Source organism: Ochotona curzoniae, unplaced genomic scaffold, assembly GCF_017591425.1.
Source record: "Ochotona curzoniae isolate NIBS_2020 unplaced genomic scaffold, NIBS_Ocur_1.0 scaffold_1037, whole genome shotgun sequence".
Taxonomy (NCBI): Eukaryota; Metazoa; Chordata; class Mammalia; order Lagomorpha; family Ochotonidae; genus Ochotona; species Ochotona curzoniae.
Genome location: NW_024467083.1, coordinates 25,472,962 through 25,500,950, shown reverse-complemented (window position 1 = coordinate 25,500,950; position 27,989 = coordinate 25,472,962). Strand labels below are relative to the sequence as shown.

The window sequence follows — 27,989 nt, the reverse complement described above, 5'->3', positions numbered from 1 at the left end:
TATACGAAGTTCAAATGTATATACAGCACAGTTTTCTAGGATACATATACATGTTGAAAAGGGTACTATGTTGAAGCAAATCAACATACCCATTATCTCATGTAGTTACCTATTTTCTTATGTTTGTGACAAGAGCAGTTTACACGTTTAGCATGACTCTTAAACACCATTGCTTTGCCTGTTGTTCTCTATCATATGTTAGATCTCTAGATTTGATTGTATCAGTTACTTTGTGCCCTCTGAGCTACAGTTCTGAGTTCTCCCTACCCAGCACACCATCACTGCCTTTTTCATGTGTTTAAGAGCCCACATTCAAGTGAGATCATGCATTACTTTTTTTTTATCTGTGCTTGGTTTATTTTACTGAATTTAATGTTCTCCAGGCTCATCTCTTGTGACAAATCTGCAAGATCTGGGTTTCTGGGCTGAATAGTATTCCATTGTAAATATGTACAACTGAGTCAATGGACCCTTAGGCTATCTGTATGTCTTGTTGTTATGACCCAGAATGCAGATCTATCTTCTAAAAATTCATTTCCTTTGCATGTATGTCTGGAAATAGGATTGCTGCTTAATAGGATAAGTTATATTTTCACTTGCGGTCTGTTCCGCATGATTATCGCCACAGCTGCTCTCGTTCAGTTATCATTGGTGTGGAATAGCTTCTGTCCTTTCACTTTCAATCCATTTGTCCTTAAAGCAACATACAGTTGGATCTCCCACCCCCTTTTTAAAATCCATTTAGGTCTGTCTTTTGACAGGAGAATGTGATCCATTTAAAATCAATTATTATCAACAGCCACAGACTTCCTTTGCCATCTTGCCATTTCTTTTCTGGTTATTTTCTAATTCTTCTGTTCTTCCTTCCCCTCTCCCTCTCCACCCATGTGATTTGATAATTTCCTGTTAACACTAAGCTTTGATAATTTCCTATCATTTGTATACTTGCTATAGTTTTTTTTTTGCTTTAGTTACCATGTGGTTTGTATATATATTGTATATGATATATATAAATATATATATAATATATACAGTGCTTTTTGAGATACTAACAATCTAATTTTTACCTAATATAAAAACACCGGAGTTTTACCCTTTCCCTTCAGTTTATGGTATCACAGCTTACATCCTTTTATTCTGTATATTTAACAAGGTATAGCCTTAATTAATTTTGAGCATTTGACTTTGACCTTAACGCTAGATATGTGTTTGACTTACACAGCATCTTTATAGTATTAGTGTATACTGGATTTGGTTATCTATTTTTATCAATAAGTTTTATGCTTTCATATGTTTTCCTAATAAGTAATTATAAATTTTTGTTGTGCACAAATACTCCTTTATGCAGGTCTAGTACTACTGAATTACTGTAGCTTTTGTTGTCTGTGAAGGACTTTATTTTTTTTAAGATAATTAATTTTATTTTTGATGGTTTTTACATAGCTGATTAGGGTGCAAAGGATCAAGGGCTACAGCAAGGTGGGTGAGACCATTATTTCCACATCCTCTTTTTTCTTTCCTGTATCTGGGGGAAGGCTTAATATAAGGGAACAAGTCACACCCAGCCTCCCAATGGCCTCCATATTCTGGGATGGAGAACAGCCACCTAATGCCATCCCAGAGTCCCCATTGTGGGATATGCTCCAAGGATCCTGCTTATGAGGTTTTGATGGTTCATCAGTTCTGAATTACTGCTGATCTCACCACTCCAAGCACAATGAAATCTCTCCAGAATCCATTGGTTGCCAGTCTACCTTAGAGTCTCTGCCCAGATATTCACTGTCAACACTTGGCTGGGATAGTTGATCAATTTGTTCTGTTTTCTGTTCTGATACCAGTTGAGGACTTTTCTGATGGACAGCTGTTGGGTATAATGTTCTTGGATGGTAGTCCTATTTCAGCCTGTTAGGTGTATCACATCATTCTTTCCTTGTCTGCAAACTACTGTTTAGAAATATGCTGATTGTCTATTGGAGATTCCCGTCTATATAACTTTACATTTTTTTGCATTCAAGTTTTTTTATTATGAAAAGTGTTTTTTATTAGGAGATGTGTTTTAAACTGCATTTCTACCAAATTGGGACAAAAAGGATTTAAAAAAAAAACCCAATCCTGAAACATTATTAAGGTCATTTTAGGTGTGAGGAAGAAATTTAGAATTAACAACGAACACTTTAACTCACAGTCTGCAATATCCCAAATGAAAATAAAACATTTTGGCATTTGATGACAAAACAGTCCTTCCTTTCTAGATGAAGAACAATAAAATCTTAGCATTTGTGGGGACAATATAGACTATCACACAGGAAGAAACTATAAACCGCTTTAGTCTTGTAGGCCAGGTTGAGGCCAGACCCGAGTTCTCATGTCCCAGCTCATGGCTGTCTTCGCCACATTAAGGTACTTGGCTTCATTAACACAGGCCTGGTCACTAGCTTCATGAAATAAGTCCTTTCCATTGTGCTGTTATATTATACATCCAGGCCAAGACCATTCTCACCTACAAATGTCCAACATTCTAGTTTGGATTAAACTTACACATAATGTGAAAGGGAAGGTTGATAAAAATGAAGCAAATATTTACTTCAGTTGCAGAAATATTCTCAGTATAAGTGGCAAGTCCTTCCAGAATGTTTTTAATTCTGAACTCAGGACTGGAAGCCAGACTGAGCAGAATGACAGCAGCATTCTGTTAAAAAAAAAAAAAAAATCATTGTCCCACTTTATGGGAGGCCAAACCCAACTTCATGAATAACAGCACAACCAAGAAGGGGACTTAGGCTACCAAATAAGACATCATTTTTCCAGGTTGTTGTCAACGACATGGGGTGGTGGGTCAGGGAGGAGAGATGGTTCCCCTCAAGCTGGTAAAATGTGTCCCAGCATATCGTGTTGTTCCAGGAAGTGTTGTTTATGATTTTTCTTCTAGACTTGTTCAAATCAGATACAGGAAGGCCAGCCACAAAGCTGATGGTAGAAGGGGTAGGCTTGGGGTCAGTGTGGAGGTAGGCCTTCCTTGGCATTTTAATTGACTCCAGGTCTTCAAGCTTCTGGCAGAATCCACAAACTGCATGCAAGGAAGATCAATAAGCACCATATGTGAACAGAGAGCTTTTTAAGTTCTTCCGCGTTTTCTGAGCCCTTTGTTTCTACTCTTCCTAAGCATGCAAACTCCATCCCAGTGTCAGAGCAAGATCAGCTCCCATGCTGCACTGCTTTCCAAAACAAGCCTTTGCTTCCTAAGCCGAAGGATCTGGCTGCCAGTGTTTGCATTCACTCTGGCAGTTCTGCTGAAATGCGCTCACCAGCCAAGCTCACAACACTGTTCAGGCCTGAGCTGTTCCATCAGCAATCAGTAACAAAAGGTTGAAACTCAGGTTGGAATCTGTTTCATGCTGATGAAAACTGTTGGAAAGGCAGTTGTGAAATGGCCCCAGATTCTTCACCCAATTGAATATTAAAGTAGTTTTTCTAATGGTATGGATCCTTGGTATGCTGAATTTTAATACTATACTGATTTTATCATCCTACTTTATTTGATTCTTTATGTTTTTCATTATGACATAAATTTATTTCTTTCTGCCTAATAGATTTAGAGTGAAGCAGCCCCCACCCAGCACGGGCCTGAAAGTGACTTACAAACCTGGGCCTGTAAGTGCTATGTGTGTCATCTGTTGGTGTATGTACATGTAGAATTATACATGGGTTTACAGTGAAGTGAGCTTTTAAATAATTCTGTCCAACTTGTTTAAACCATAGATAAGTCTTCATTTTTCTAATATAAACAATTGATTTCTGGTTTTAGTATGAGATATAACTTCATGTAAATGAAACTGCTAGCTGTGGAAATATATCTAAAGCTCACTTTACTTGGCTCAATAGTTTAATTATGTAGCATCCTTTTAAAGATAAACCTATCCTTTAAAAAACTGAATTCTATAATATTATATTCTTAGGATTGTATCTGTGAATTATACTGAATTTTAAAAGCTGAGTTTTTTTTTTTTTTTTGTAATTCTGAGAAGTGAAAGATCCTTTGAAAAAAATAATTATCCCATTCCTTATAAACAACTGGTTTCTTCTCTTGGTGTTTGCCATGAAAAGATATTTATTGCCATATTGAGAAATAACAGAGGAACCAGCATGGTGGCTCAACAGGCTCAGCCTCCACTTGCAAGTTCCAGCATCCCAGATTGGTGCTGGTTACTGTCCAGGCTGGCTGCTCCACTTTCCAATGCTCTGCTTGTGGCTTGGGAAAGCAGTGGAGGGTGACCCAAGTTCTTAGCCGACTCAGAAGCTCCTGGCGCTGAGCTTTGGATTAGCTCAGCCACAGCCATTGTCGTTTGGAGAGAGATCCAGTAGAAGGAGGATCTCTGTCTTCCCTTCTCTCTGTAAATCTGCCTTTCCAATATAAATTCATCAACTGCCTTATCTCCACAGATTGCTGAAAACCTAAACTTAAAAATGTCAACCTGTTCTGACTTCATTCGATGCATTCCCTAAAATGAGTGTTTTGTATATTCCTACTTATACTTTCTCAAGTACAGTGTGGTATTAAAAAAAAAAGTCTACCTTTATAAATCTTACTGTATCTTCTAGAATGCTTTAACGTCCATTTCATTTCACATAGAAAAAACTGTTGAGTCCTTCCCTTATGCCATTCTTGCTGCCAAGGTACGGAGGTTTAAAAAAAAAGAGTTGACAAGCTTTCAGAGACAGACACAGGGCAAGTACTCAAGACATGTGACTGTGGAATAGAATGAAGTAACACTATGGTAGATACCTAAACTGCTCATCAGGAACAAGAACACTTCTAGGCACATACAGGCAGTTGGCAGGGTATCGGGTCCAGGGGTCCAGAAGCAGCCTATTGTGCTCCTGGATCTGAAGCCATTAAGGCAGCCTCAGTGTCACACACCCTGAGAGGGTGAGTTGGACATAGCATTCCATAGGCTGCTCGTCATGATGGTACTAAGTAGCTCAGTGATAATGCTTTGAGCCTTGTTTTTCCCATCTAGAAAAGAGAGAGGTTAGAGCAGAACCCTTCCTAAGCCATCTTTTTCAATATTTTTATGATCTACTTTTAAAAAAAGTAGTATGTATGTTGCAACTGTATACAGGAGTGCATTTTGGTATTGAATCAACTAAGTCATGAGCACTTCTGAAACAATTCATCATTTCTTGCTGACTATCAAGATTTCAGAATATTCACAACATAAGGCCAAAATAAAACTCAAAGCAAGGCCTTTTTTCACTGTTGCTGGGAACAGTTCTGGGAAGTTAGTAAATCTCATTTCGATTTGAAGTAGATTATGTCAAAAGCCGAGACGATTGTTGGACGGATCCTTCTAAGTACTAACATTGCAGTGTGTACTTCGAAGCTCACTCTACGCCGTTATGTGTGTGTTTTTTTTTTTTTCATTTGTTTCCTTTTTGACAGTAAGTTTTGGCTCTGGCAAAAAAATATAATCTACAGACCTCTCCATTTGTAAACCTAACCACTGTTCAGCTTGGTTACTTGCCAGCACTCAAAGCCTGGGTAAAACTGTATCATGGCGACATTCCAGACCCCCTCATGCCGAATTTCGTCATTGCCCAACCCTGCTCTGATTGTTGGCCTTGGAGGACGAAGGGTCTTATTCTCAGAAACAGAGCTGTTGGATACCCTCCAGGAAGCATACGCTTCCACATTGTTGAAAAACTGAAAACATTTTTCAATTCTATCATTTGTAAAAATATATCCTAGAAAAAAAATCTATTTGTATCTAATTCCTTTCCATGTGGTAGTTTCTGGTTTATTTTTTTCCAGATAACTGTTCCCAAGTCTGTCTTTTAAACCCACCTCCTGGAGAGGCAGCTTTAGAAACATAAACAGTTCTTTTTTTTTTTTTTCCTGGGTAGTGTTTTTTCCAAGGAGTAAGGTAGGAATCCTATGCCTTGTCATGTAGATCAGGTTTCTTTTTTTATTGGTGCCTCTTTTCCTAAGGCTTTCAGACCTAAGCAGGATGGTGTGTGCACTAATGCTGTCTCCCTCTGCTGGCACTGTCACTTTCCACAACCTGCAGTTGGAACACTAGGGACAGGGCAGAGACCTGGAATCCACCAATCTCTCAGCTATTTGAGTTTAAACAAGGACTTAGCACTAATTGTACTGATGCCCACAAGTCTAGATTCATCTGTCAAGGAACAGCCCAGTTACAGGAACTGCAGCAGTTTGCCTCCAGCGCCATGTGCAGCACCCTGACATTTAGTTTCCTTATGCCATTTCCCAAACAGCAGCCGGTTTACTCCTCCAGCAATTCTTGGCCACCCCATACTCAGTGACATTTTGTGTAACCTATGAAATAAGTTGTTAAATGCTTGTAACAACTACCACATTCTGGTGTCACGGAAGAAACCAGGGGTTATATAGCTGAAGTAGCTTGTGCAAATCAGTGTTAAAACTGAAATTTCGACTCCTGTGTCGGTGATCCTAAAGCTACACTGTCTCTTACAGGTGGCAGCTGGTTTGCATGCAGAACTGAAGGTGGAGTTATTTGCCATGGTTGCTGGAGAGGATGGTGCCAAGGGATCAACACGCATCTCTCACAATATTGAGATCATGACTGAGCATGACATTCTGTTCTTACCTGTGGAGGCAAATATCCTTTAAAGTTCAGTTAGAGTAATTACATAGAATGCAGCAATTACATCCAAGTAAGGAAAACTTGGAGGTCAAAATGCCTCTCCATCCTTCATCAATTCCATCCTTAAAGTTCCAAAAGTTAACCAACTCTTCCATGACATAGACTGTGTCTTCACTCATGTTTGAACTCACCTCGTTGAATCTAAATCACACCTGACACATGTGCAATAACTAAAAATTAAATGTCAGTGGTTACTCACTGGATATCAAACAATCAGAATAATGTAAGTGCAAGTGCTCTGTCATCAGAAAAATCTGTGAACTTGCTGGGGAAATAAGTGAGGCCTTCTTATTTATGAAGTTAGATCTTACTGAATTATGCATGCAATACCTCACACTGGTACCTCTAGACAGTCATATCCTATAGTCTCTATTATATGGTAGGTACTGTATAAAATATATGTATAAATGGAAAGTTTGACTTTATCTGGAAGCTATCATCACAATGATCTCTATATAGTATTTTATACTTCTCCAATGGCATGGATTATATATTGTTTATCTGTAAGTAAAGGAACCACTGAAATTAATTTTATTTGACAGGATAAGACATGGATAAGACATGGCGTAGGGAGGAAATTGCAAAATCTAAAGTGAAAACCGTTAATGGAAGGGAAAAAAGGACATAAGGGTTCAATTCCAACATTTTAAGTCCAGGTAATGAATCACTAACATGCAGAGTTGATCTCAATCCTTTAGAGGGGTGATGCTTTAAAGCATGAGAAACAAAAAGTAACTTGGATCTGTTTACAGAAGAACCAATGGGGACAAACTAAACAATCAGAAAATCAGATTTTGGAAACCACAAAGAACTTCAGGATAAAGATGGGCAGATGACAGAAGCTATACAAGATGTCAAAAACTAAGCAGTTTTTGTAGGCTGAAGAGAAACATCATACTATGAATGGACAGAAACAATAGAAACTGCCAACATCCAAGCAAGGGGAAGAGAATAATGTAGAGCACAAATAAAAGGGCCAGCCTTGGCAACGGATGAGGTGGAGATGGCTTGAGGACTCTGAGGTGAACAAAGAAGCGGGTGGGAACTCAAGGCAGATGACCTCAATTTCAACTTAGTCTTTTTAAGTCTGGGGATATAGTAATAAACAAGACAGCAAAATGCCTGCTTTTACATAGTTCACATTCAGGTTGGGGCCATGGATAGTAGACAAAAATAAATGTGAACTATGATGTGGTAAAGTACAATAGGGGAGAATGCAAAGTAGGAGAGGGAAAATGGAACTAAGGAAATCACGGCATGAAATAGTCAGAATTAGGGCTGGGGTCTTTTTTTTCCCCCCTCTTAAGTAAAAGAAGCTTTCACTGTGTAACTAACCAAGATACCAGTTTATTGTAATTTTTTTCCCCACCATCTAGGAATTAAGTCCTCTCACTCTTCACACAGGCTATTTTAGATATTAGTATACGGCACTTCAAAACGTTAATGTAAAATGGAAATAAGACAGAAATTTATTTTTGTATAAGAAAACCTTGAAATCCATGCATACGAGTGGTCTTCAAAAAGTGAATGGGAAAACATGTCTTATGGTTGAAAGCTGCTGCACCTGGGATGCTAACCTTCCACATCAGAGTAGCAGTTTAAGTGCCAGTTCCTCTGCTTCCAGTCCACCTGCCTGCAAATAATCCTGGGAAGCAGTGGATGAGGGCTTAAGTACCCGAGTCCCTGCAACCCACGTGAGAGTCCCAGGTAAAGTACCACGCTCCTGGCTTTAACCTGGCAGTTGTGGCCATTTGGAGTCAACCAGCAGCTGGACGATTTCTAACTCTTAAATAAACCTTTAAAAAAATGCATGGGTTTTAAGAATATTTTTTTTGTACTACATCAAACTTATCTTTCAATTCAACTTCACACAAAACTTTTGATGTACGTCTTAAGGCCTTAAGGTATAGAATTTATTTTAGACAAGTACCTAAAATTGAGCTAATTTTGTTAGAGTTGCCATGTGGGGTTTGTATATACAAAAAATTGTGTCCTCAAAATCATAGTCCTTAACAGATATTTTACCAGTATTAACAAGCAGCAATTACGATAAGCGACCAAAAGATTTTCCCCAGGGGAAAGAAAATCCCATGGTTCACAGGACGTCCACAGTTTCTTCTACATTTGGAGTCTTAATATCTCGTAAAGCTTCTGCACATTAGGTCCAGTAAGTATTAACCAGGAACTTGACTGGTGATCCTTCTGCCTCTTTATACACCAACAGGTAATCAGATGGAATAAACACACTTGCTTTCAGTAACTGTAGCAACTACTACCATTTAATGTATTTATTCAAGTTTAATCTTCATACTGCCTATATTTTTTTTTGAAGATTTATTTTTTTATTGCAAAGTCAAATATACACAGAGGAGGAGAGACAGAAAGGAAGATCTTCCGTCCAAGGATTCATTCCCCAAGTGACTGCAATGGCCAGTATGTGCCAGGATCCCTTATGGATGCTGGTTCATATCCTGGTTACCCCACTTCCCATCCAGCTCCCTGTTTGTGGCCTGGGAAAGCAGTTGAGGATGGCCCAAAGCCTTGGGACGCTGGATCCACGTGGGAGACTCGGAAGAAGCTCCTGGCTTTGGATTGGATGGATCAGCTCTGGCTATTGTAGTCACTTGGGGAGTAAATCAGCAGACAGAAGACCTTCCTCTCTGTCTCTCCTCCTCTCTGTATATCTGACTTTCCAATAAAAATAAACAAGTCATTAAAAAGCTCAGATTTAAAATGACACTAATAATGAAAATAACTACCTTTCAAAAGAAAAACCTATAGTAGTAGCATTCTTACATTTTTGCAAATCACCAATTGCTGACTTCCTAGAACATGGCTGGCTTTTCACATGTACTCTGGATTCAATCTCTTACTTCATCATAGTCAGTCCCTGAAAACTCCATCCTAGGCCCATGAAACAGTGAAGTAAAAGGGCAAATAATACCTTGTACTGGCTTCCTTATGCTGTTGTAACAATTTGTACTTCCCTAGGTCCATCATGACATAAACCAGCTGGCCTAAAACTAGATATTATGACCATTCCTTATTTTTTAGTTTTGTTTGTAGCAACATCACTGTAGTCTTGTCTCTGTCTTCATCTGGCATCCATGTAGATTATTGTTCTGTTTCTTTCTCCTTTGACTCCCTCATAAGGATTTAATCATTGTAGTAATGGGAAACCGCTAACACTGAGTGACACTGCCTTAGCTTAATTACATCAGTAAAAGCTAGTTAGAAATGACTTCACTTTCAGAAGTTCCAGTGGACAATATTTTTGAGGGATAAATCCACTGTAAAATTTGCCTTCATCACACATGCAAAATGCATTCCCTTATCCCAACATTCCCCAAATATTAACCCAGTACAGCATTAGCCTGAAATACAAAAATCTTATCCAAATACCATCAACTCAAAAAGTTTACAGCTCATAATCTAAACCATACAGAAGTGGCTGGCTTGACCCACCACTCAAAATCTCTTCTTCTTGATGGGACTGTGAAGCAAGAAAACAAGTTGCCAGCTTCCAAAATACAGAGTTGGGACAAATATAAGCAGACAATCCCATTCCAAAAGGAGTAAGAGTCTCTGATCTAAAGCAAATGTGCAAACCAGCAGTGCAAATGCCATGGGGCATTGAGGACCAAAAATAATCAGCTGTGGCTCCATCAGGCTCTATGCCACAGAGACGCCACTGGCACCACCTTCTGAACTTCTACCCTCCGCCCTCTGTAGCAGTCCTACCCCTCTGGCTACCTGTTTCCTGCTTAAAGAATTCCTTTTATCTGTTTCCTTCAGCCCAGTCTGACCTAATAGTCCCACAAGCCCATCAGTTTTCTGTGGGTGTGAGGGGAATCTGTAACACTGGACCTGTGGTTCTTCACAGATCCCTCCTGGCCAACCTCATGTTCCTGTTCCTGGCTTCTGAGGGGGTGGCTGATGGCTTCTGTGGTTTCTTGTTTAGTCTCTCCAGCAGAATTGGCAGCCACCTGCTTAGGTATTTCTCCAGAACACGTCTTAGCATCTTTTACATTATGGGATTAGGTAGGATAGGCTGTGAACAATTCCAAATGATAATTTCCAAATAATCACACTCTAGTTTTCTAGTGAACAGTTTCTACCTGTTTCTTCATTTTACTATAAACAAGTACTAGACCAAATCTTCTGTATTTTGCTTAGCAATAAACTTAAATGTTCAATTTCATTTTTTTTAAACTTTTCTACCCAATTAGCAGAACAATGAATTCAATCAACTTCTCTGCTTAACAAGGATCATTGTTTTTCTAGTATCCAATAACATCTGAGACCTTAGCAAAAACAACTTTAATGTTCCTATTTCTTTCAGCCTTCTGTTCTTGATGACATATAAATTCTCAAAAGTGGCAACTTTCTCTACTGTCCTCACTCACTGCCTTTAGCATCTATATTTCCATAGTTTCTTCAAGATAACCTAGACTTTCTCAATCACCCTAGGCTTGTTTCAATTTCACAATTCTATCTTCTAGCCACTGTCAATTCTAAAAGACATTCCCAAATCAGTAGGTCTATATTATAGTGATACATTCCTTTCTTGCATCAAGATTTCTACCAGTTTATGAGGGCTGCCATAACAAAAACTAGATGGTTTAAAACAACAGGTATTTATTCTCTTGCAGTTTTGGGGGCCAGAGGTCTGAAATGAGACTCGCAAGGTGGCTTCCTTTCGTGCGCGGCCTCCGAAGGTGCACATTAGCAGGCAGCTGCAGCCAGAGCAAAGCTGGGACTAGAGCCCAGGCATTCTAACATGGGATGCAGTCATCTCGGCTGTCTAGTCAGATCCCACCCCGAGATGCATCTTTTCTGCTGGCATCACTTGTATCAAATTAATTCCACAGATCTAGCTAAGAAATGCCTTAAGTGACATAGTCTTTGGATCAAAAAAGATGTACTAACAAAAGCAACTTACTTTCTGTTTACTTCAAGTGCCTCACAGTAAACATGAAGGTAGCTATTATTATATCATTTTATCAATAAGGAATCTGAATCAAAAATGAGGTGATTTGATCTGCAAGGTCGCACTATTATCTGTTTTTATCTAACAAATTACTCCAAAGCCTAACAGTATAAAATAATACTTAATGATCTCACGGGTGCTGTGGGTCAGGATGAATCTGTTTCCAGGCTTACTTGCTGAGGGTGGGATGTTCCTCACTGGAGATCATGCACAGTGCCCACGTGGACCTCTCTTTGGGGTGCCTCAGTTGATCAGAACATCAGAGCAAGCACTTAACTGGGAGACTTCAGAGAATGTGAGCACGGCAAAACTGAATTCACGGTGTTTCACACACCAATCATGGGAGAAACATTATTACACACATCACTGGAAGCCAATCCTGCCTGATGACATTTGAAGCAGAAGGGATTACACAAAGACAGATTACTGCCACGTTCCATAGGAAGCTTAGGCCCAATGCTACATTCCACAAATGGCATCAGTGTCGTTCAGATCTTCACCCTCCACCCCGCAAAAATAAAGGATCTGAAAATGATGGTGATGTTACCACTAAAAACCTGACTCCCACCCCACATTTTCGGATCCTAAATGGAGGCAAGGCAGCTGAATGGCGAATAGCAGATGTAGCGTATGTGGTTTCTTCCTAAGTCCTGTCCACTACCTCCTCTTCCTCCTCAGAAGCAAGTAGGCACATCGATTCCAAGTAACAGATGAGCAGAACCCCAGACACATCCTGTGTCCAGGCACAGACAACACTGCTTTCCAGGGAATTATCCTCGATTCCATGTAGAGAGTTGTTAGACTTCTCTGGGATGAGATATGATTTATAACACTTGCCATGGAAAAAATACCACATACACAAAGTACCTACCTACCTTCTGGCCAGGCAGTCTCAAAATTGTTAAGCATATCTTGTATACATGAATTTTAATATACACACACACATATACACTTTTTCAAATAAACTGAAGTGTTACTCCTCCTAATACCCCATTCATGCAGCTTTTCTTTATGGCACTACTGGCTTTCTAAAGGTAACATACTGTACCATTTGCAAGAGAAAGCATTTTTTAATATTGAGAATAACATAGTTAATGGCTGATTAAGCCAGGAAATGGGTTCTTGAGTAGAAATCTGCTTTGGCTTCAAATTCATTTAAATATACCTGTGGTGGGCCGGGCACAATAGCATAGTGGTTAAAGTCCTCGCCTTGCATGCCCAGGATCCCATATGGGAGCCGGTTCTAATCCTGGCAGCCCTGGGAAAGCAGTCGAGGACGGCCCAAAGCCTTGGGACCCTGCACCCATGTGGGAGACCCGGAATTGCTCCTGGCTCTGGCCTTGAGATCGGCGCAGCACCGGCTGTTGCGCTCACTTGGGGAGTGAGCCATCGGAAGGAAGATCATCCTCTCTGTCTCTCCTACTCTCTGTATATCTGCTTTTCCAATAAAAATAAATAAATTTCTAATACACATATATAGAACTGTGGACCCAACCTTTAGTGTTAAGGAATGTCCTGTATTTCAAGTTTAATTCAGCTATGTACTGTACACATTATTTACCAAATTCCTCTTCTTTTTGATTAGTGTAAAACTATCAGAATTAACATCTTAATACTGTTAGCCTGATAAACTGTAAGTGGTGGCAAAACTATAGGAAAACAGGTTTTTTTTAACATAAACACAATTATTAATGGCATACAGTGTCCCTCCTGAAACTTGTTCTGGTTTGGAAACCATCAAAAATATTAATTGAAAATGCTATAATTTCCTCAAGTTCTAATGAAAAACTATAAGAAGCCCAGAAAATATGGATTCAGCCTCTATTCTCACTAAGAATTAAGATATTTTTTTCAACAATTAAGTAACTCTGGTCCTTGGTATTAACATCAGCTGCTGAAAAAGAAGACTTGTTGGGAAGCAAGTAGAGTATATCATACTGTATTCTCTACTTTCCCCCAGTTAGGCATTCAGGGATTCTTGCCAACATTCGCTTTCTGTTCCTACTTTGCTCAACAAGTAGTATTACTACATCTCTTACCTTACACTTCAGAGATTTCATCATTGGGGATACAAATCGCCAAGCCACGAGAACTGTAGCTATGGCAGGACACGGTAACTTAGATGAAAAGTACAATTAAGTTAAAGACAAAAATGGAAACTACAAGTGAAGACAGAAAATGTGAAGACAGCTCTAGCAAGTTTGAATGGATAATTTAAGGGCTGCACGCAGGCCATGAAGATGACGGCCTGCGTGCGCAGATCCCTGTCCCCACTTGGGAGACCTGGACAGACCATGCTCCAGCTTTGCCCACCCGTCATAGTCACTGCAACTATATGGGGAGTAAATCAGTGGACAGAAATTAATCTCTCTGAAACTCTGCCCTTTACATAAAATAAATCTTAAAGGGAGAAAAATGACTGTTGAAAGAAAAGACAAGGCTCAAAAGTATCAATGCCAACCTGTTCCTAGAACATTCTTTTATCCCCCAAATCCCTATCCCTACACAAAGTGTATTTCTTACTCAGAAGCACAGTGGAGCCTTTAGCATGAGTGCTCTTTAATCAGAAAGATCTATTTTACTCAGAAAAATACAAAGAGCAATTAATATCATCATATATACAAATATATGCACCTGGAAGAGATTAAGCCCTTGTAAGCTCCATAAGTCCATGACACTGCCATTTATGGGCAGAAGGAAATTAATTATGCACTTGATTGTTTCACCAGGAGGCAAAATGTAACAAGAAGAAATCACAGATCATATGCCATAAAAAATATGGAAATCTTTTGAAATGTTAATTTGAATAAATTCTTAATGAAAATGATTCTCAGCTCCTGACATCAATATAAAGAGAGCAACCACCAGAGGGTTCAACCTTTGAGAGCACAGAAACATTTTCAAAGTAATCATGGTTTCACATCCAAGCATTGGAGGCAGATCACAGGCCCATGTTGGAATTCCCTCAGGTGAAACTGGAAACCACATTCTGAGAGCTTCTGCTGTGTCATCTTCTGTTACTCCTGTACTTCTTAATATGACGCCAAGTCTACTGCCTCTTAGTTCAGTTCTTGTAAAGGAAACGTGGAAATAGTCACCCAAGATCCAGTTCTATGTCACTGTTAAAATTAGCTTCTCCCTCTTTTTCCTTTTCCTCTTTTTCTCTTCCAACTGGCTAGCTGCATCAGCAAAAAACATAACTTCGCTTTTTGCCTCACATTCCCTCTTGAGGTAATCAAGACCAGCCATATTGAAGCCGATAACATCCTAGAGAAGGAAAAAGAAAGACTAAATAAATCCTCTTCCACATCAGTGCAGAGTGAAAGCCTATGCCAATCAAGGAAGCCAAAGCCTTGCATGTTGCTGCTAAAGACTTTGCGTGCTATTGTTTTCTATTTTTAAAACACACACACTCACATTGGAATGGATAGGCAGAGAACAACAAGGAAGGCTTGGTCAGCATGGACTCACACACACCTTACTAGGTAGGACACGGGGATTAAGTACTCCTCACCAAGGTATGGAAGATGTCTCTGCACACCCCTCCTAAAACTGTTTCGCACCTCAATTGTTGAAATAGTCACAGGAAGTTGTTAAGACCATGCACTCAATTTTGACAAATTGGTTGCTCAATGCTTTGTCAATTTATCCCTTAATGTTATATATTGTTGCTGATGTTATGTTGGGGCTTTTAATTGACTGGGATTCTACTCTGTTGGCTCTGCCTTCGGACTGGGGAGGGTCTCCCCAAGAAGCCGCTGAATTTGACCAATGAAATGCTGGACTCTATGCTTGGTGTATGCTTGCAATGAAGGAATCTCAACTAAACCTGAACTGTGGTTGCGTAGCGGGGGCAGGAGCCCACCATGGGGGGAGGGTTGGGAGAGGGGTGGGGGGAATCCCAGTGCCTATAGAACTGTGTCACATAATACAATGTAATTAAAATATATATAGATAGATAGATAAATAAAAAAGATTGGTGCAACTGGGAAAAAATGTTCCAACAAAAACTTACTTCACACTCAGATTTCTAGTTGGTGCTGCTCAAGACAAGACAAGGCATAGCACATTTTGCTACTTCCTATTCATATACAAACAAGGACTTTGCCTCGTATTACATACCTACACAGTCACTTACCCGGACTTGGCTGACTTTAGAAATAGTTGTTTCCTTTAATTGTTCTATCACTGATACAAGCATTTGGTTGCTAGTGATTTGTCCAAAGTGAATCCTAATAAGATACGAGGAGAAAAAGGTGGTTCTGAACACATTATCCCTTCTAGAAATAGCAAACATACACAATATTAAGGCAATAATTATAAAATATTCATTTCACTATCATGGGAGAACAGAAATGCTTTTAGTGAAAATGGCTAAAGTTTTCCTACTATTCAACTCAACATCATGAGTTTTTAAAATAGTTTCTTAAAACTTAATGCACAGCTAATTCTCATCAGCATTCCACCAGGTGATCAGATTCTGATAATGGTATTTTGTGGAAAGCTCACAGAATCAGCCTTTTAAGAACAGACAAGTTACTAATATTTCTACTGATACCTTACAGCAAAAAAAGAAATCAGAGTGAAATTCTGACTTAGGGCACTAAGATATTCTCAGTGAACCTGCTGTATTTACCTGCATCTCTAATACCTAACCTTTGATATGCCAGAGATTCTCATGGTGTGTCTCCTGACTCAACAGGAGAGATTAATACATAACATATCATAGCAAGAAGAAGGGAGTAGTATTGTTGAATATGGATCTATGTCTTCAAAACTTGCCCACAAATATATGGCAACAAATGATATAAATCATTATTATTCTCTGACTACGTTCCTAGTAAAATATAAAGAATGTAGGGTTGCCAATTTACCAAATAACTAATTGGTAAAGTCACTAAATATATCTCATTTAAATACTTGGTATCCACAAGACACTTTTTGCAATCATGATAGTATTTAAGGAATGTTCTATTTATCTGCATTGCTGTCCCTTGCTAGAATAGCTCGAGAGTAGGAGTCAGAGAATGAGAGGTAAGTATAAGTTCTGCAGCTAGCATGGTGGAGTTAATAGTTAATGCTCTGCCTGTAGCGTCGGCATTCAATATGGACACTGATTCAATTCCCAGCTGTTCTACTTTTGCTCCAACTCCCTGCTAATGGCCTGGTAAAGCAGTAGAGGATGGCTCAAAGCCTCGCGACCCGGCACTCACATGGGAGACCTGGAGGAAGCTCTTGGCTTTGGGTTCACTCATCTCTGGTCATTGTGGCCATGTGGGGAGTGGGCCAGAGGATGGTAGATCTCTCTTTTCTGCCTCTCCCCCTCTTTCTGTAACTCTGACTTAAAACTAAAATGACTGTTTAAAAAAAAAAAAGAATAAATTCTTAAGCCTCTGAAAATACATCTTCCTTAATTACATGCTGCCAAATAATGTAGCCAACCAATAAGTTGTTTTCCTGTTCTGTAGTTTCCCTCCATATATTACCTAATATTTCCATTTGCATGTGTAGGGACCTGGAGAAATTATCTAGTTCTTACGATTTGGGTATGAGGAAACACCACCACCAGCTGCTAAACTAGACAGCTTAAAGATTCAGCACAGAAGTGACCATTAGTAACTGACTTTCAGTACATGGAGTAGAGCCAGACACACTCAGGAGTGTATCTGAGTCAGGATCTTAGAGGAGTATAATCTGGCGGCCCACCATTAAGTGTTCCCGAGCAATGTGTTACTATTACATATTACCCAGAGAGTAATCACTGTCCTTATTTAAAGACTGCTTCCAAAGAATGACAAATATTTTACATCAGATAGCACTGAAATTTTTTATCGCAAACGCTGAGAGCTTCACTAAGGTGCTAAGGAGCAGTGCTGCTGAGTAAACATCGTGTTCTCTAAAAATGGAAGTTACCTGAGGAGGAAGAAGAGACACCTACATATAAGTTCAACATCAGAGCCCAGCTGGATGAATTCATTAAAGAGCTTAAGAATGTCTGGAACGTAAGAGAATGGTAGCACAAGTAGTGACTCCTCCAATTCACTGAAGAAAAAAGAAAAAGATTAGAATGGCATATTTATTCAGATGGTCTACTTCTAAATCTTTTACTTATTTTTATTAATTACTTGAAAAATTCTGATCTTCAAAAAATTATAATTTTATTTGCTTCATGTTTGATTAAGTATCCAATGTTGTTAACTGAAAAATCAGACTCACCTTGACTTGATCCCCTTAAAAATCTCCAATACATAAGCTGAAGGCTATAAAGGAAAGATAACACTGTTAGTGACACTCTTGGCTGTTTACCATGTCCTGAAGGAGAGAAACCCCTCACCCTCATTTGAGAACAGTATGCCAAAATGTTCAGACCTGGGGTGGACATTCTGCCTAACAGTTAAGATACCGATTTTCCACGTGTAGTAGCTGTACTGATCACTCAACTTTAGCTCCTGACATCTTCCTGCTAACACAGACTCCAGGGGGAAGTGATGACACAGAAAGCTGGCTTCCTGCTCCCATGTGGGAGAGCAAGACAGCCCTGGCTCAGCACTGACAACTGCAGTGGCAAGAAAGACAGATGTGAGCAGCCTGTCTTGCAAATTTTAAATTAATAAACAGACTTGCAAGACCTAAGAAAGCGTAAGAGTTAGCAGATCTAGGTTTACAGTCTAGCTCTGACCCTTTGTCAACTGTTACCCTGTAAGGCCAATTGCCTTCTGAAAAAAAATGAAGCAACTCTACATCACTTGACTATTATGGTCAATGAGACAGGCAAGTAAAATACTAAGTAATTAATTGCTAGACAAACATGCATTCCATTGGGGCTAGTGTTTCAGTGCACCAAGTTAAGCCACTGCCTCTAATGCCAACATGCCACATAGGCAGCAGTTCAAGTCCCACTTACTCCACTAATACAGTTCCCTACTAATGTGCCTAGGCAGCAGCAGGAAAATGGCCCAAGTGGTTGGACCCCTACCATTTATGTGGAAGACCCTAACAATGCTTCTGGCTTTGGTCTGGCTCAGCTATGGTTATTGCGCCCATTTGGGAGTAAAGCAGTGAAGAGAAGATAAGATAGCCCTCTCTGCGACTTCACATTTCAAAAAAAACCCCCAAATTACCCATGCATTCTACCATTGCTCTCCCTGCATCTCTTCTTCATCTCATTGATTTACATCAGGTTTTGCTTCAGTGATTATTTCAAAGTACACTTAATCTTCAGAAGGCTTTGAAGACAGAAATATAGAAATAGAAAACAAAAGGATGCCAGCCCAGTCCGAACAAAAAGACTGGGAAGTCATGCTCAAGTGGTTCTCTTCAAATAATAAGGATGTTCTAGTACATCATCCCCAAACTGTAACGCCTCTCTACTTCCTTTTACCTGTTTTAATGTTTTAAATGACCAAGTGGGAATGGTTTAACATTCTACTCACAGAAATATTGCCATAAGCCATCAGGATGGGGTTCATGGGAAGAGGGACCTATAAAAAAATTATTAATTGAAAACATAAGACTTTGGTAGTACTTGTCAAGGCAGTATTTTATAAATTTGAAAATAGGAGACACTAAAAACTGAAAGATATTTAGTACTTATGAATGAATTCTGGGCAGAGATTTTATCTACAAATCTGAAATGGTTACCCTAACCCTCAAACAGAGGCAGGAATGTAATTTTTACTTAGCAAAATCACCACCTCAATCTGTAATTTCTATCCTTCTGTTCCCATCACTGGTGGAGAACACTCAGCCCATGAAGTCATTCAGTCTGGCCCTGCTAAGGCATATGCAGGCTTGACTCAAAATTCAGTAAATCTATATAGCATGTCAATTTTTAGTTCAAAAAATTCACCTGGCTTGGGAAGGGTATTATAAATGCCCAAAGGGCCCTTGGCAGACTGTGACCAGCCTTCCTTCCTCTCATAGTGCTTCGATATCTTCTAACATCTGAATTGGAAAATATCCTGCATTTATCTTATGTGCTGATCTGAGTTAATAAATCCTGAAAGAAATGTTTTCTTTTAAGAATTCTATTCACACTATTTCCAGGAGTGTAATGTAACAGACTGTCTTACCTCTTTCCCTGCAGCTTTACAGATGGCTTTGTGTTCTTTCATTTTTGCAGTTTCCTCCCGGTACAACTCAATAGCCTCCATGATCCTCTCAGCCTACGAGATAATGATAAAGAAATCATCACAACACACTCCGTCATCCCAGGACTCTGAAAGCAGAAGGCCTGACTACGAATTCACTCGGCAAAATAGCATGAATCAGTAGAATAAAGACGTGCCAAACAGTATTTAAGGGTATCTTTGCTCTTCTTTTCACATTTTTCACAATCTTCAGAGAGAATAAGTGTCACATATTTGGGGGAGACCCTAAAGGAGACACCTTAGCTGAGCAGTTCCCAGGAAGGCCTGGAAGGTGTCACCTTCAGAAGGAAACCACGTACTGATGTACTGCTGCACACATGGACCCTCCCCATCCCCCATTACAAGGGAAGCATGAAGAGGCTAAGACCCTCATCTTTAAATTTCATCAACTTTTTGTCACAAAGGAGTTTTTTGGTACATACAGGATCCTATTAAAAATAGAGATAACACCTTCTCTATTAACTTACAGCTTTAACTGTTTCAATGGTTTTCTTTCCAGTAAAGTAGTTATCACCTTGAGTCTCCCCTGGAACCTGCCAGAAACAAAGACATACTTGAACAACCTTGAGACTGTAGTTACAAAGCAACGAGGTAACCTATAAGGCTATGAAAGAAGGAAAATGACGATACAGGTATCAGCTACCACTGAGTACTTAGTCTAACACTATGCTGTCTGCTTTATATGCCTTATCATGAGAATATCCTACAAATATTTAAAGATTATGTCCAATTCCTCAGTTATTTTTATTTTAAAGTGAATTAATAATTCCCTAAAGTTTGCCTAAAACAAAACACAATTTCAGAATGGGAAATATTTAATACCAGAGTGATCTCTCACTTTATCCAGCTAAACCAGGACATACAGTTGATCGGAACAGGCTACATACATTCTTTCCTATCAGCTGACGATACCTTTGGCATCCAGCTCCAATTATAACTGCACTGAAATTCTTAAAGTTACAGTAAATGTCAGGGTCTCAAAAGATTTACTTACTGCTGGTTGATCTTCTTTGGCCACACTCTCCTCATACTCAGCCTCCCTTTGCTGCCATTAAATAGAGATAAGTTAATTTGAGAAAAAAAACACCTTTGTCATCTTATAAGCTTAGACAGTAAGAAACGGCTTCTTTCAAAATACAGTCCAATAATGGCATCCTTGTTTCTGTCTGACACTGATCTTACAAATATCAGCAAGTTCTTGGGCTTGGCCTCAATGAAGTTTGACTGCAAGAAGGCAAACTACAACTGGGACAGGCTGTCAGGAGCCCACCAGCACACCTGTACCCAGGCCCAAATTCTTACCATCTCCTTTTCTTCCTCCAGAATAAGAGGCTCTCTTGTTCTCTCCCACAGCCTCAGAGATTTGTCATGGGATGATGACACAACATAGTCTCCATTGGGACTTACAGCCAAACACCAAATTTCCTGGTGGTGTCCCTGGAAAAAAAAAGACAAAAATGGAAGTAAGCATACCTCATTCACAATGCTTGTATAAGCAGGCAAACATTTTATCAGTACTTAAGTACTGAGCAAGCAGATTGGGCAAGACACAGTTACCTCCAGAGTTTGTATGTGTTCAAATTTGTCTGCATCCCACTGCTTAATTTTGCGATCTTTCCCAGCAGTGAAGAAGAGGTGAGACTTTGGCACAAACTGTAGGTACATCACACTGGAAGGCCAGAAATCGCAAACGTCATTAAATTTCAGGTTCATGAAGAGTCATGTGAGCCTTGTGTCTTTTGACTAGCTAGTCTAGAGTGTCCGACTACAGGACTCTCAGGTTGTCACTAACAACACTAAGTCAAAGGCACAGAGGCTCTAGAAAAATGACAGCTGAACCAGAGGGTTCTCAACAGACCATACGTACCTGTCATCATGCGCAAAGAGAGATTTATGGCAGTCCCCAAAGTCCAAGCCCCAGATTTTTACATTCCTATCAGCAGAACCCGTCGCTATCAGTGCTCCATCCTATAAAAAAAGCAAATAGTACTTAATATCAATTATGTAAACTAGACAAAAGCTAACAAGACATATAAGAATGTTCAACTCATTTCTTTTAAAAATATTAAATATTTAAAAATGTATTTCATTTCTCTTAGATTACCACCATAATTCTGGCCTTTACCTACAGAACTACTTTGCAAACCTTATTAAATGAAGCATGAACTCCGTGCTTCAATATTTTTTTTGTATTTCCACAGAGCAGTATTGGTTTGATCTCAGGGGTATCTTCTTTCTTAAAATACATAATAAGAAAAAACCCCTAATCTTTGCTATATAATTTGTGTGAAGAGTACAAGAGAAAAGTGGAGAATGAGGCCAGGAAAGAACCTATCAGATATTTAAAAGTCAGTCCTACATCCCAGTTCACAATCACTATTGCTTTTTCTGTGTTGATGCCTAATTCAAATGCCTATGAGTATTTTCAACACTGTATGTTAAACCTGCTAGTGCAATATAGCTATTGGGCCAATTTTAATTTCTTTCACACAGATTACTCTTTAAATACTTATGGCTAGTCTTAACAGTACACTGAAGAAAAAAAACACAATTGTGATCAGAAAAGGACAAAGGACAATACAAAATGTAAAATAGTGTAAAAATCTAAATATAAACCCAAATTCCAGCACTGGTGTTGTAACATAACAGGCTAAACCTCCAGGTGAAGCCTTGGCATCTCATATGGGTACCAGCTCAAGTCTTGGCTGCTCCACTTTCAATCCTGCTGTCTGCTAAAGCAGCTGGAAAAGCAGTGGAGGATGACCAAGTATGTGAGCCCCTGTACTCACATGGGAGACCTAGAAGAAGCTGGCTCCGGCCTGGCTAAGCTCTGGCTACTGTGACCAGTTGGGGAGTGAACCAGCAGATGGGAGATACTCTCTGTCTCTCCTCTTCTTTCTGCCTTTCAAATTAAAACAAGTGAGGAGTGAGGGAGTCAGGGAGGGTACCGAATTCCATCCTTGATAACAAAAGGGGGTACTTCTTCTTAGTCTTTCATGGATAGGATATTCACATTATCAGCTATGAAACTAGTTGGGACAGCCACTTCCAATTTGGAGTGCCTGGGTTTGAGTCCTAGATGTGCTGGGTTCTGCTTTCCTGCTCATGCAGACGCTGGCAGGTGAAGGCTCCAGTGGCTAGATGCCTCCCATCCCTGTAGGAGCCCTGGATCGAATTTCTGACCAAGGGCTTCTGCCTGGTCAGCCAAAGCCATTATGGCAATCCGGCTAATGAAGCAGCAGACAACAGCAGCAATACTGTCTTTCAAAAAAATGGATAGAAATTTGAAAATAATATATCATAGAAGTAAAAACACACAAAATACACTTTTCAGATTTTAGGGTTCTTACCAATTATAACATTTACAGAGAGCCACAATAGGAAATTCTTAAAGTAACACATTTTTCATGAATTAATTGTGAGACGTTTTGGAAAGAAAATTGAATATAGAACAGAATTGAAATATTCCAAAATGAAGATCTCAAGCCAGGAAGTAAGAGAAAAGACACCTTAGCATTTAAACTCTACTTACATAAGAGATGTCCATGCAGATAACAGGCAGTTTGTGTCCATACAGTGAGAGGAAAAACTAAAGATCAAAAAGAAAAAAATATATTTATAACTCATTCCTATCAATAAAATAGTCATAAATTCTTACACAACTGAAATCTAGCTTCAAAATACACTAAACATACTTGAGGACTGCTTCATGTCTGTATCTGCAAAGGTGACAACCCAATGAAGGTAGTTTGTCAGGAGGACTCGCCCCACTCCACAGCTCCTGCCTGAACTTGCCAGAAGAGTGTGCTGTGTGGCTGCCTTACTCAGAGGATGGCACAGAGAGGTTCTCTGAAACTCTTAGTAGGAAATGTTTCAGAGAATTAGTTTCACAAAAATATTCCCAGGTACAATCCAATCTACCAATCCTTAGGGCTCAATAACGTTTAACACAACCCACATTATTCACAGCCAGCTGTGAAGCCGCTGTCTAGGAAAATTACTAGCTCTGACAGCTTTTCTATCCAGAAAATTTTTCAAATGTATGCGATATAAATGACACATATCACAACAGTTCTTTTAAATATCTAGTTTTCCACATCCACTTAAAATCTTTTCATTGACACACAAACCTTTAAATGTGTATTTTTGTTGAGTACAGTCAAGGTTACTTTTATGGTCTCAACTCAATTTCTTAAACTGGTCAGAAATAAAGAATGTATCCCCAGGCATCGCCACCCTACCTTCAAAGTGTCAACATAGAAAATCTTCACAGTGCAGTCCAGCAAAGACACAGCCAACAGCTTCTGATTGGGAGAGAAACGGACACACAGAACATCCTCATCCAGCTGCAAGGTCCGGGTTTGCTTCACGGAAAGTCTAGTATCGCAGAAAGCATCAAGAGAAATAAAAATGAGTGCTCCAAAAACGGACACTTCCAAGCACTCTAGGCACGACAAAGATCCACATGCCAACAGGCCATCCAATGGCTCTCATTCTCACTCCTAAAAGGGCACAGGGAATGTCTGCTCACCTTTTCTGGGTACTGTTTTCATCTTTTACCAATTCAAAATCCCAAAATTTGACAGATTTATCCGCACCACCAGTCACAAAGCCACGCTGAAATTAAATTACATTTCAATTTAAAAAACTAGTTTAACATACAAATGACACTTTAAAATGATGGATCAGAACAGTGTTAAAACAGACTTTACTATTATTATTATTATTATTATTATTATTATTATTATTATTATTACTGGGATAAGAATTAAGAAAAATGTGGCTCTCCCTAACATCTTTTGTTGTTCGCTTAGGAATACTGCCAAAGTCTTTGAAAATCCCTCATATACACTAGCAGATCATGCGACAAATGGAGAGTCTACCTGTACAAAGGTGCTCCAAAGGTCACAGAAAATGCCATTAATTTTATTTTGATATTAAAAAAATAACTGAAATAAACAAGCAGTTTATTATTTTATTTACAATATACACTTTGTATAAGCTTCTCATACAGAAGAATTTCAAGTTTCTGGGACTACAATAACCTTATCTTTTAATTCCACTTTCCAAGAACTTTCTGGAGTCTGCTTACACTTCCATTAGAAGGAAGGAAAAATCTGTAACGACAGTCAGACTTTTGCTGGAACCAAGAAGGCAAGCATGACAAGTACTTGCCACAAAATGCTAAGTTAATCTAACAAATATCTAAAGAGCTGATTATAAAAATGACCTTGTTTAGACTATTCACCTCAAAAGAGTTGTACACATATACAACTGCAAAACTCTTGTGAAAACAGTCCCTGTGTAAGGCTGCTTTGCAGTACCAAAATTATTTTCACTATGTTGGAAAGCACAAAGAACACAGTCAGAAAAATGAATCTCAAGTATCTATTACACCATCTCAGACGTACACAAGAAATAACCTTTCTATGATCTTTAGTGAAAGAATACATAGCATGCAGAAGAGAACAAAAATGTTATTAGCACTTTAAATTCACAACTATTTGTTTTTATGCCAAAAGGTATTAATTACTCAAAACTGCACATTTACTTTTTTTCCCTAAGGTAACATTCTGAATGGGCAAAAATTTGCTATCTTTGAGAATACCCAAGTGAATGACATCATCAAAAATATTCTCAAAGTATTCTGAGCAAAATTACCATTCCAAGAGTATATGCGTGATCTTCCAGAGTAACTCTAAAGAAGGGGAACACACTTTTATTTTTGATTTCTAGGGACTAACACATTTGTTAAAAATTCTAAACACTTAAACAGTCACACACATTTGGGGCTGGAAGGGGAAGAGAAAATTCTGCATTCTCTACCTTGTTTCCCAAGAAAATACTTTTCGTAAATAATATCACAGACCACAAGTTAACACATAATGAAAGTGAATCATTTGGTGCTATGCCACTGATGAGCAAGAGCAGCTGAATAATTCATTTCATAATGACAACAATGCATATTACCAGGCATGTAAGAGGACACTATTAAATAAGTCAAAAGATTAAACGAAAATATAAACTAATCTTTAGAGAATGTGGGAGCAAAATCTCTTGTGCAGCAGTAAAACTCAACATAATAACTGGGATTTGTAGCTAGTACTTTAAAATCTGGCCTAGTTACCTGATCAGGGGAGACAGACATGGACCACAAAGCTCCATCATGGGCATCTATTGTCTCCAGCAGGTTTCCAGAGGCCAAGTCAAACAACTGTAGCTTCCCTGTCTAGAAAGACATAAAACACGCAAAGCTAGAATAAGCACATACTCTACAACTCACATGATTCCTGACTCACAGCTCAGAAAAAAATTTCATAAATTCAGTAGCTAACACAATGGAGCCAATGCCCTATATTCTGTACTCGAACAGATGTTAGGAAATTTTGTGTTGAAATGCTGAGTTTATCCGAGCAGGCAGCCATGCTATACAACTGTGGAATTATACAACCTGACTCCTGTCACTTCCACAGGCTCTAGAACTTCAAAAGGGAAGTATCATCACCACAGACAAATCAGAATAAATACAACAGCAAATGTTAAGCATAAAAAAGCCTTTTAAAGTTCAATCTCCTATAAAGTTTGCCATTTTCTACAGTAACCAGTTTAACTCTCATCCATCTATCTTTGGTTTCCTACTCTCGAAGACATTAACAAAAAGATACAGCTACAACGTTAATGGAAGAAAATGAATTATGTATATTGTTCTCTTTATTTGTAAACACAGTAACATAGAAGATAATCACTCCATAATTCTGGTCATGATGTCAGCATGTAACACACACTCAAATGCAGAGTTGGCTAAGATGAGCTTTAGTACAAGGTAGCAGAAACAGAATAAGCTATGAGATTCAAGTCTCAGATCTACTTTTTCCAAACTCTGTGACCATGAGTGAACTCATCTGGATGAACCTGTTTCACAGGTAAAATGGAGTTCATCAACAATATCTAAGTTGTTGTGAGGATCCAATAAGGGAATATACATAAACTGTTTAGCATAAGAATAGGCCAGAGATTGCCTATTAGTCATTTACAAGGAGTCATCAGAAAGTTCACAGAAAATATGTCTTAGAAATAAGTATGTAAAAGAAAATCAAAACTTCCTTGAAGAAAACAATGCTATGTATGACCTATATATCACTGAGCAAATTGATAAGAAAAAGAAACTTTGTTGAAGAATGAAGATAAAAATATTAAAATCCATGAAATGTAGTAAATACAGCATTGAAAGCAACATATATGAGGTGCATACAAAAAATCAAAATACCACAAATAAAAGATCTAATAATATATCTCAGACTTATTAAAAAGCAAACATGAATAGGAAGCAAGAAATTATAAAAATCAGAGCAAAAATAAATAGAATTCAAACTAAAAAACTTCAAATTTCAACAAAAGCACCACGTTTTAAGAGGATGAGCAAAACAAAATTTTAGCTAGACAAGCAAAGAAAAGCAAGAGAAAAACTAAGTAAAATTAGAGATGAAAAAGAAAACATCTTAAGAAACTAGTAAGGTGATTTCTTCTTGCTGCATGGATCCTTTGATCATTATGTGGAATTCTTCTTCATCTCTCTTAATATTTTCCTTATGAAAGTCTGTATTATCTGATATAAGAATGCCTACATCAGTTCATTTTTCTTTTTCAGTAGCCTGGAGTATCTTTTTTCATCATTTCATTTTGATTCCCCAAATCTTTGTTGGTGAGCTATGTCTTCTGATTTTTTTTCTCATTTCTTCAGTGATACACTGTTATTCAGAAGCTGTTATTTAGCTTCATGTCATTGTAAATCTCCTATTTTTTTTCCTGTTATTTTGTTTTATGAACAACTTTTCATTTAAGGGGATGTATAGCAACTGTGTAATAACAGACTATCATATTGAATTGTGAAGATATAATGCAGTATGCCTCTCCACTTCCAAATCAAAGATGGATTTCCAATAAGACTTAAATATTGGCAATAGGATGCCAGACTTTCTATGATTGTCCATATCTACAATGTCAGGATACATTTAAATAGCAGAATGATAGACTTAGGGCTATTCATGCAGGACTAAACTAGTATAATAACATAGGAGAAATCAGTAGTGGGGAGGGAACTTGGGGAGGGAAAATTCCAGAGCCTATGGAACTATATCATTAAAATAATAAAATAAAATTATA

General features: G+C 38.6%; 2 protein-coding genes across 2 annotated transcripts in view; one reads left to right on the top strand and one right to left on the bottom strand.

The window, feature by feature from the left end:
• SPAG17 (sperm associated antigen 17) overlaps window positions 1–19,969 on the top strand; it is a 198,100-nt gene extending 178,131 nt beyond the window's left edge. Inside the window, exons 46-49 of the mRNA XM_040998349.1 lie at window positions 3,591–3,651; window positions 6,497–6,641; window positions 8,712–8,853; window positions 19,799–19,969. Of these exons, the coding sequence (XP_040854283.1) occupies window positions 3,591–3,651; window positions 6,497–6,641; window positions 8,712–8,848 (343 nt within the window). The 3' untranslated portion in view covers window positions 8,849–8,853; window positions 19,799–19,969. The remainder of the gene's footprint in view (window positions 1–3,590; window positions 3,652–6,496; window positions 6,642–8,711; window positions 8,854–19,798) is intronic.
• Window positions 14,219–27,989, bottom strand: part of WDR3 (WD repeat domain 3) — a 29,933-nt gene continuing 16,162 nt past the window's right edge. Inside the window, exons 13-27 of the mRNA XM_040998350.1 lie at window positions 25,954–26,055; window positions 24,358–24,443; window positions 24,068–24,203; window positions 23,359–23,415; window positions 21,694–21,794; window positions 21,384–21,495; window positions 21,129–21,263; window positions 20,821–20,871; window positions 20,294–20,359; window positions 19,749–19,841; window positions 19,110–19,157; window positions 17,893–17,936; window positions 17,590–17,718; window positions 15,815–15,908; window positions 14,219–14,943 (exon numbers count right to left, since the gene is read on the bottom strand). Of these exons, the coding sequence (XP_040854284.1) occupies window positions 14,788–14,943; window positions 15,815–15,908; window positions 17,590–17,718; window positions 17,893–17,936; window positions 19,110–19,157; window positions 19,749–19,841; window positions 20,294–20,359; window positions 20,821–20,871; window positions 21,129–21,263; window positions 21,384–21,495; window positions 21,694–21,794; window positions 23,359–23,415; window positions 24,068–24,203; window positions 24,358–24,443; window positions 25,954–26,055 (1,410 nt within the window). The 3' untranslated portion in view covers window positions 14,219–14,787. The remainder of the gene's footprint in view (window positions 14,944–15,814; window positions 15,909–17,589; window positions 17,719–17,892; window positions 17,937–19,109; window positions 19,158–19,748; window positions 19,842–20,293; window positions 20,360–20,820; window positions 20,872–21,128; window positions 21,264–21,383; window positions 21,496–21,693; window positions 21,795–23,358; window positions 23,416–24,067; window positions 24,204–24,357; window positions 24,444–25,953; window positions 26,056–27,989) is intronic.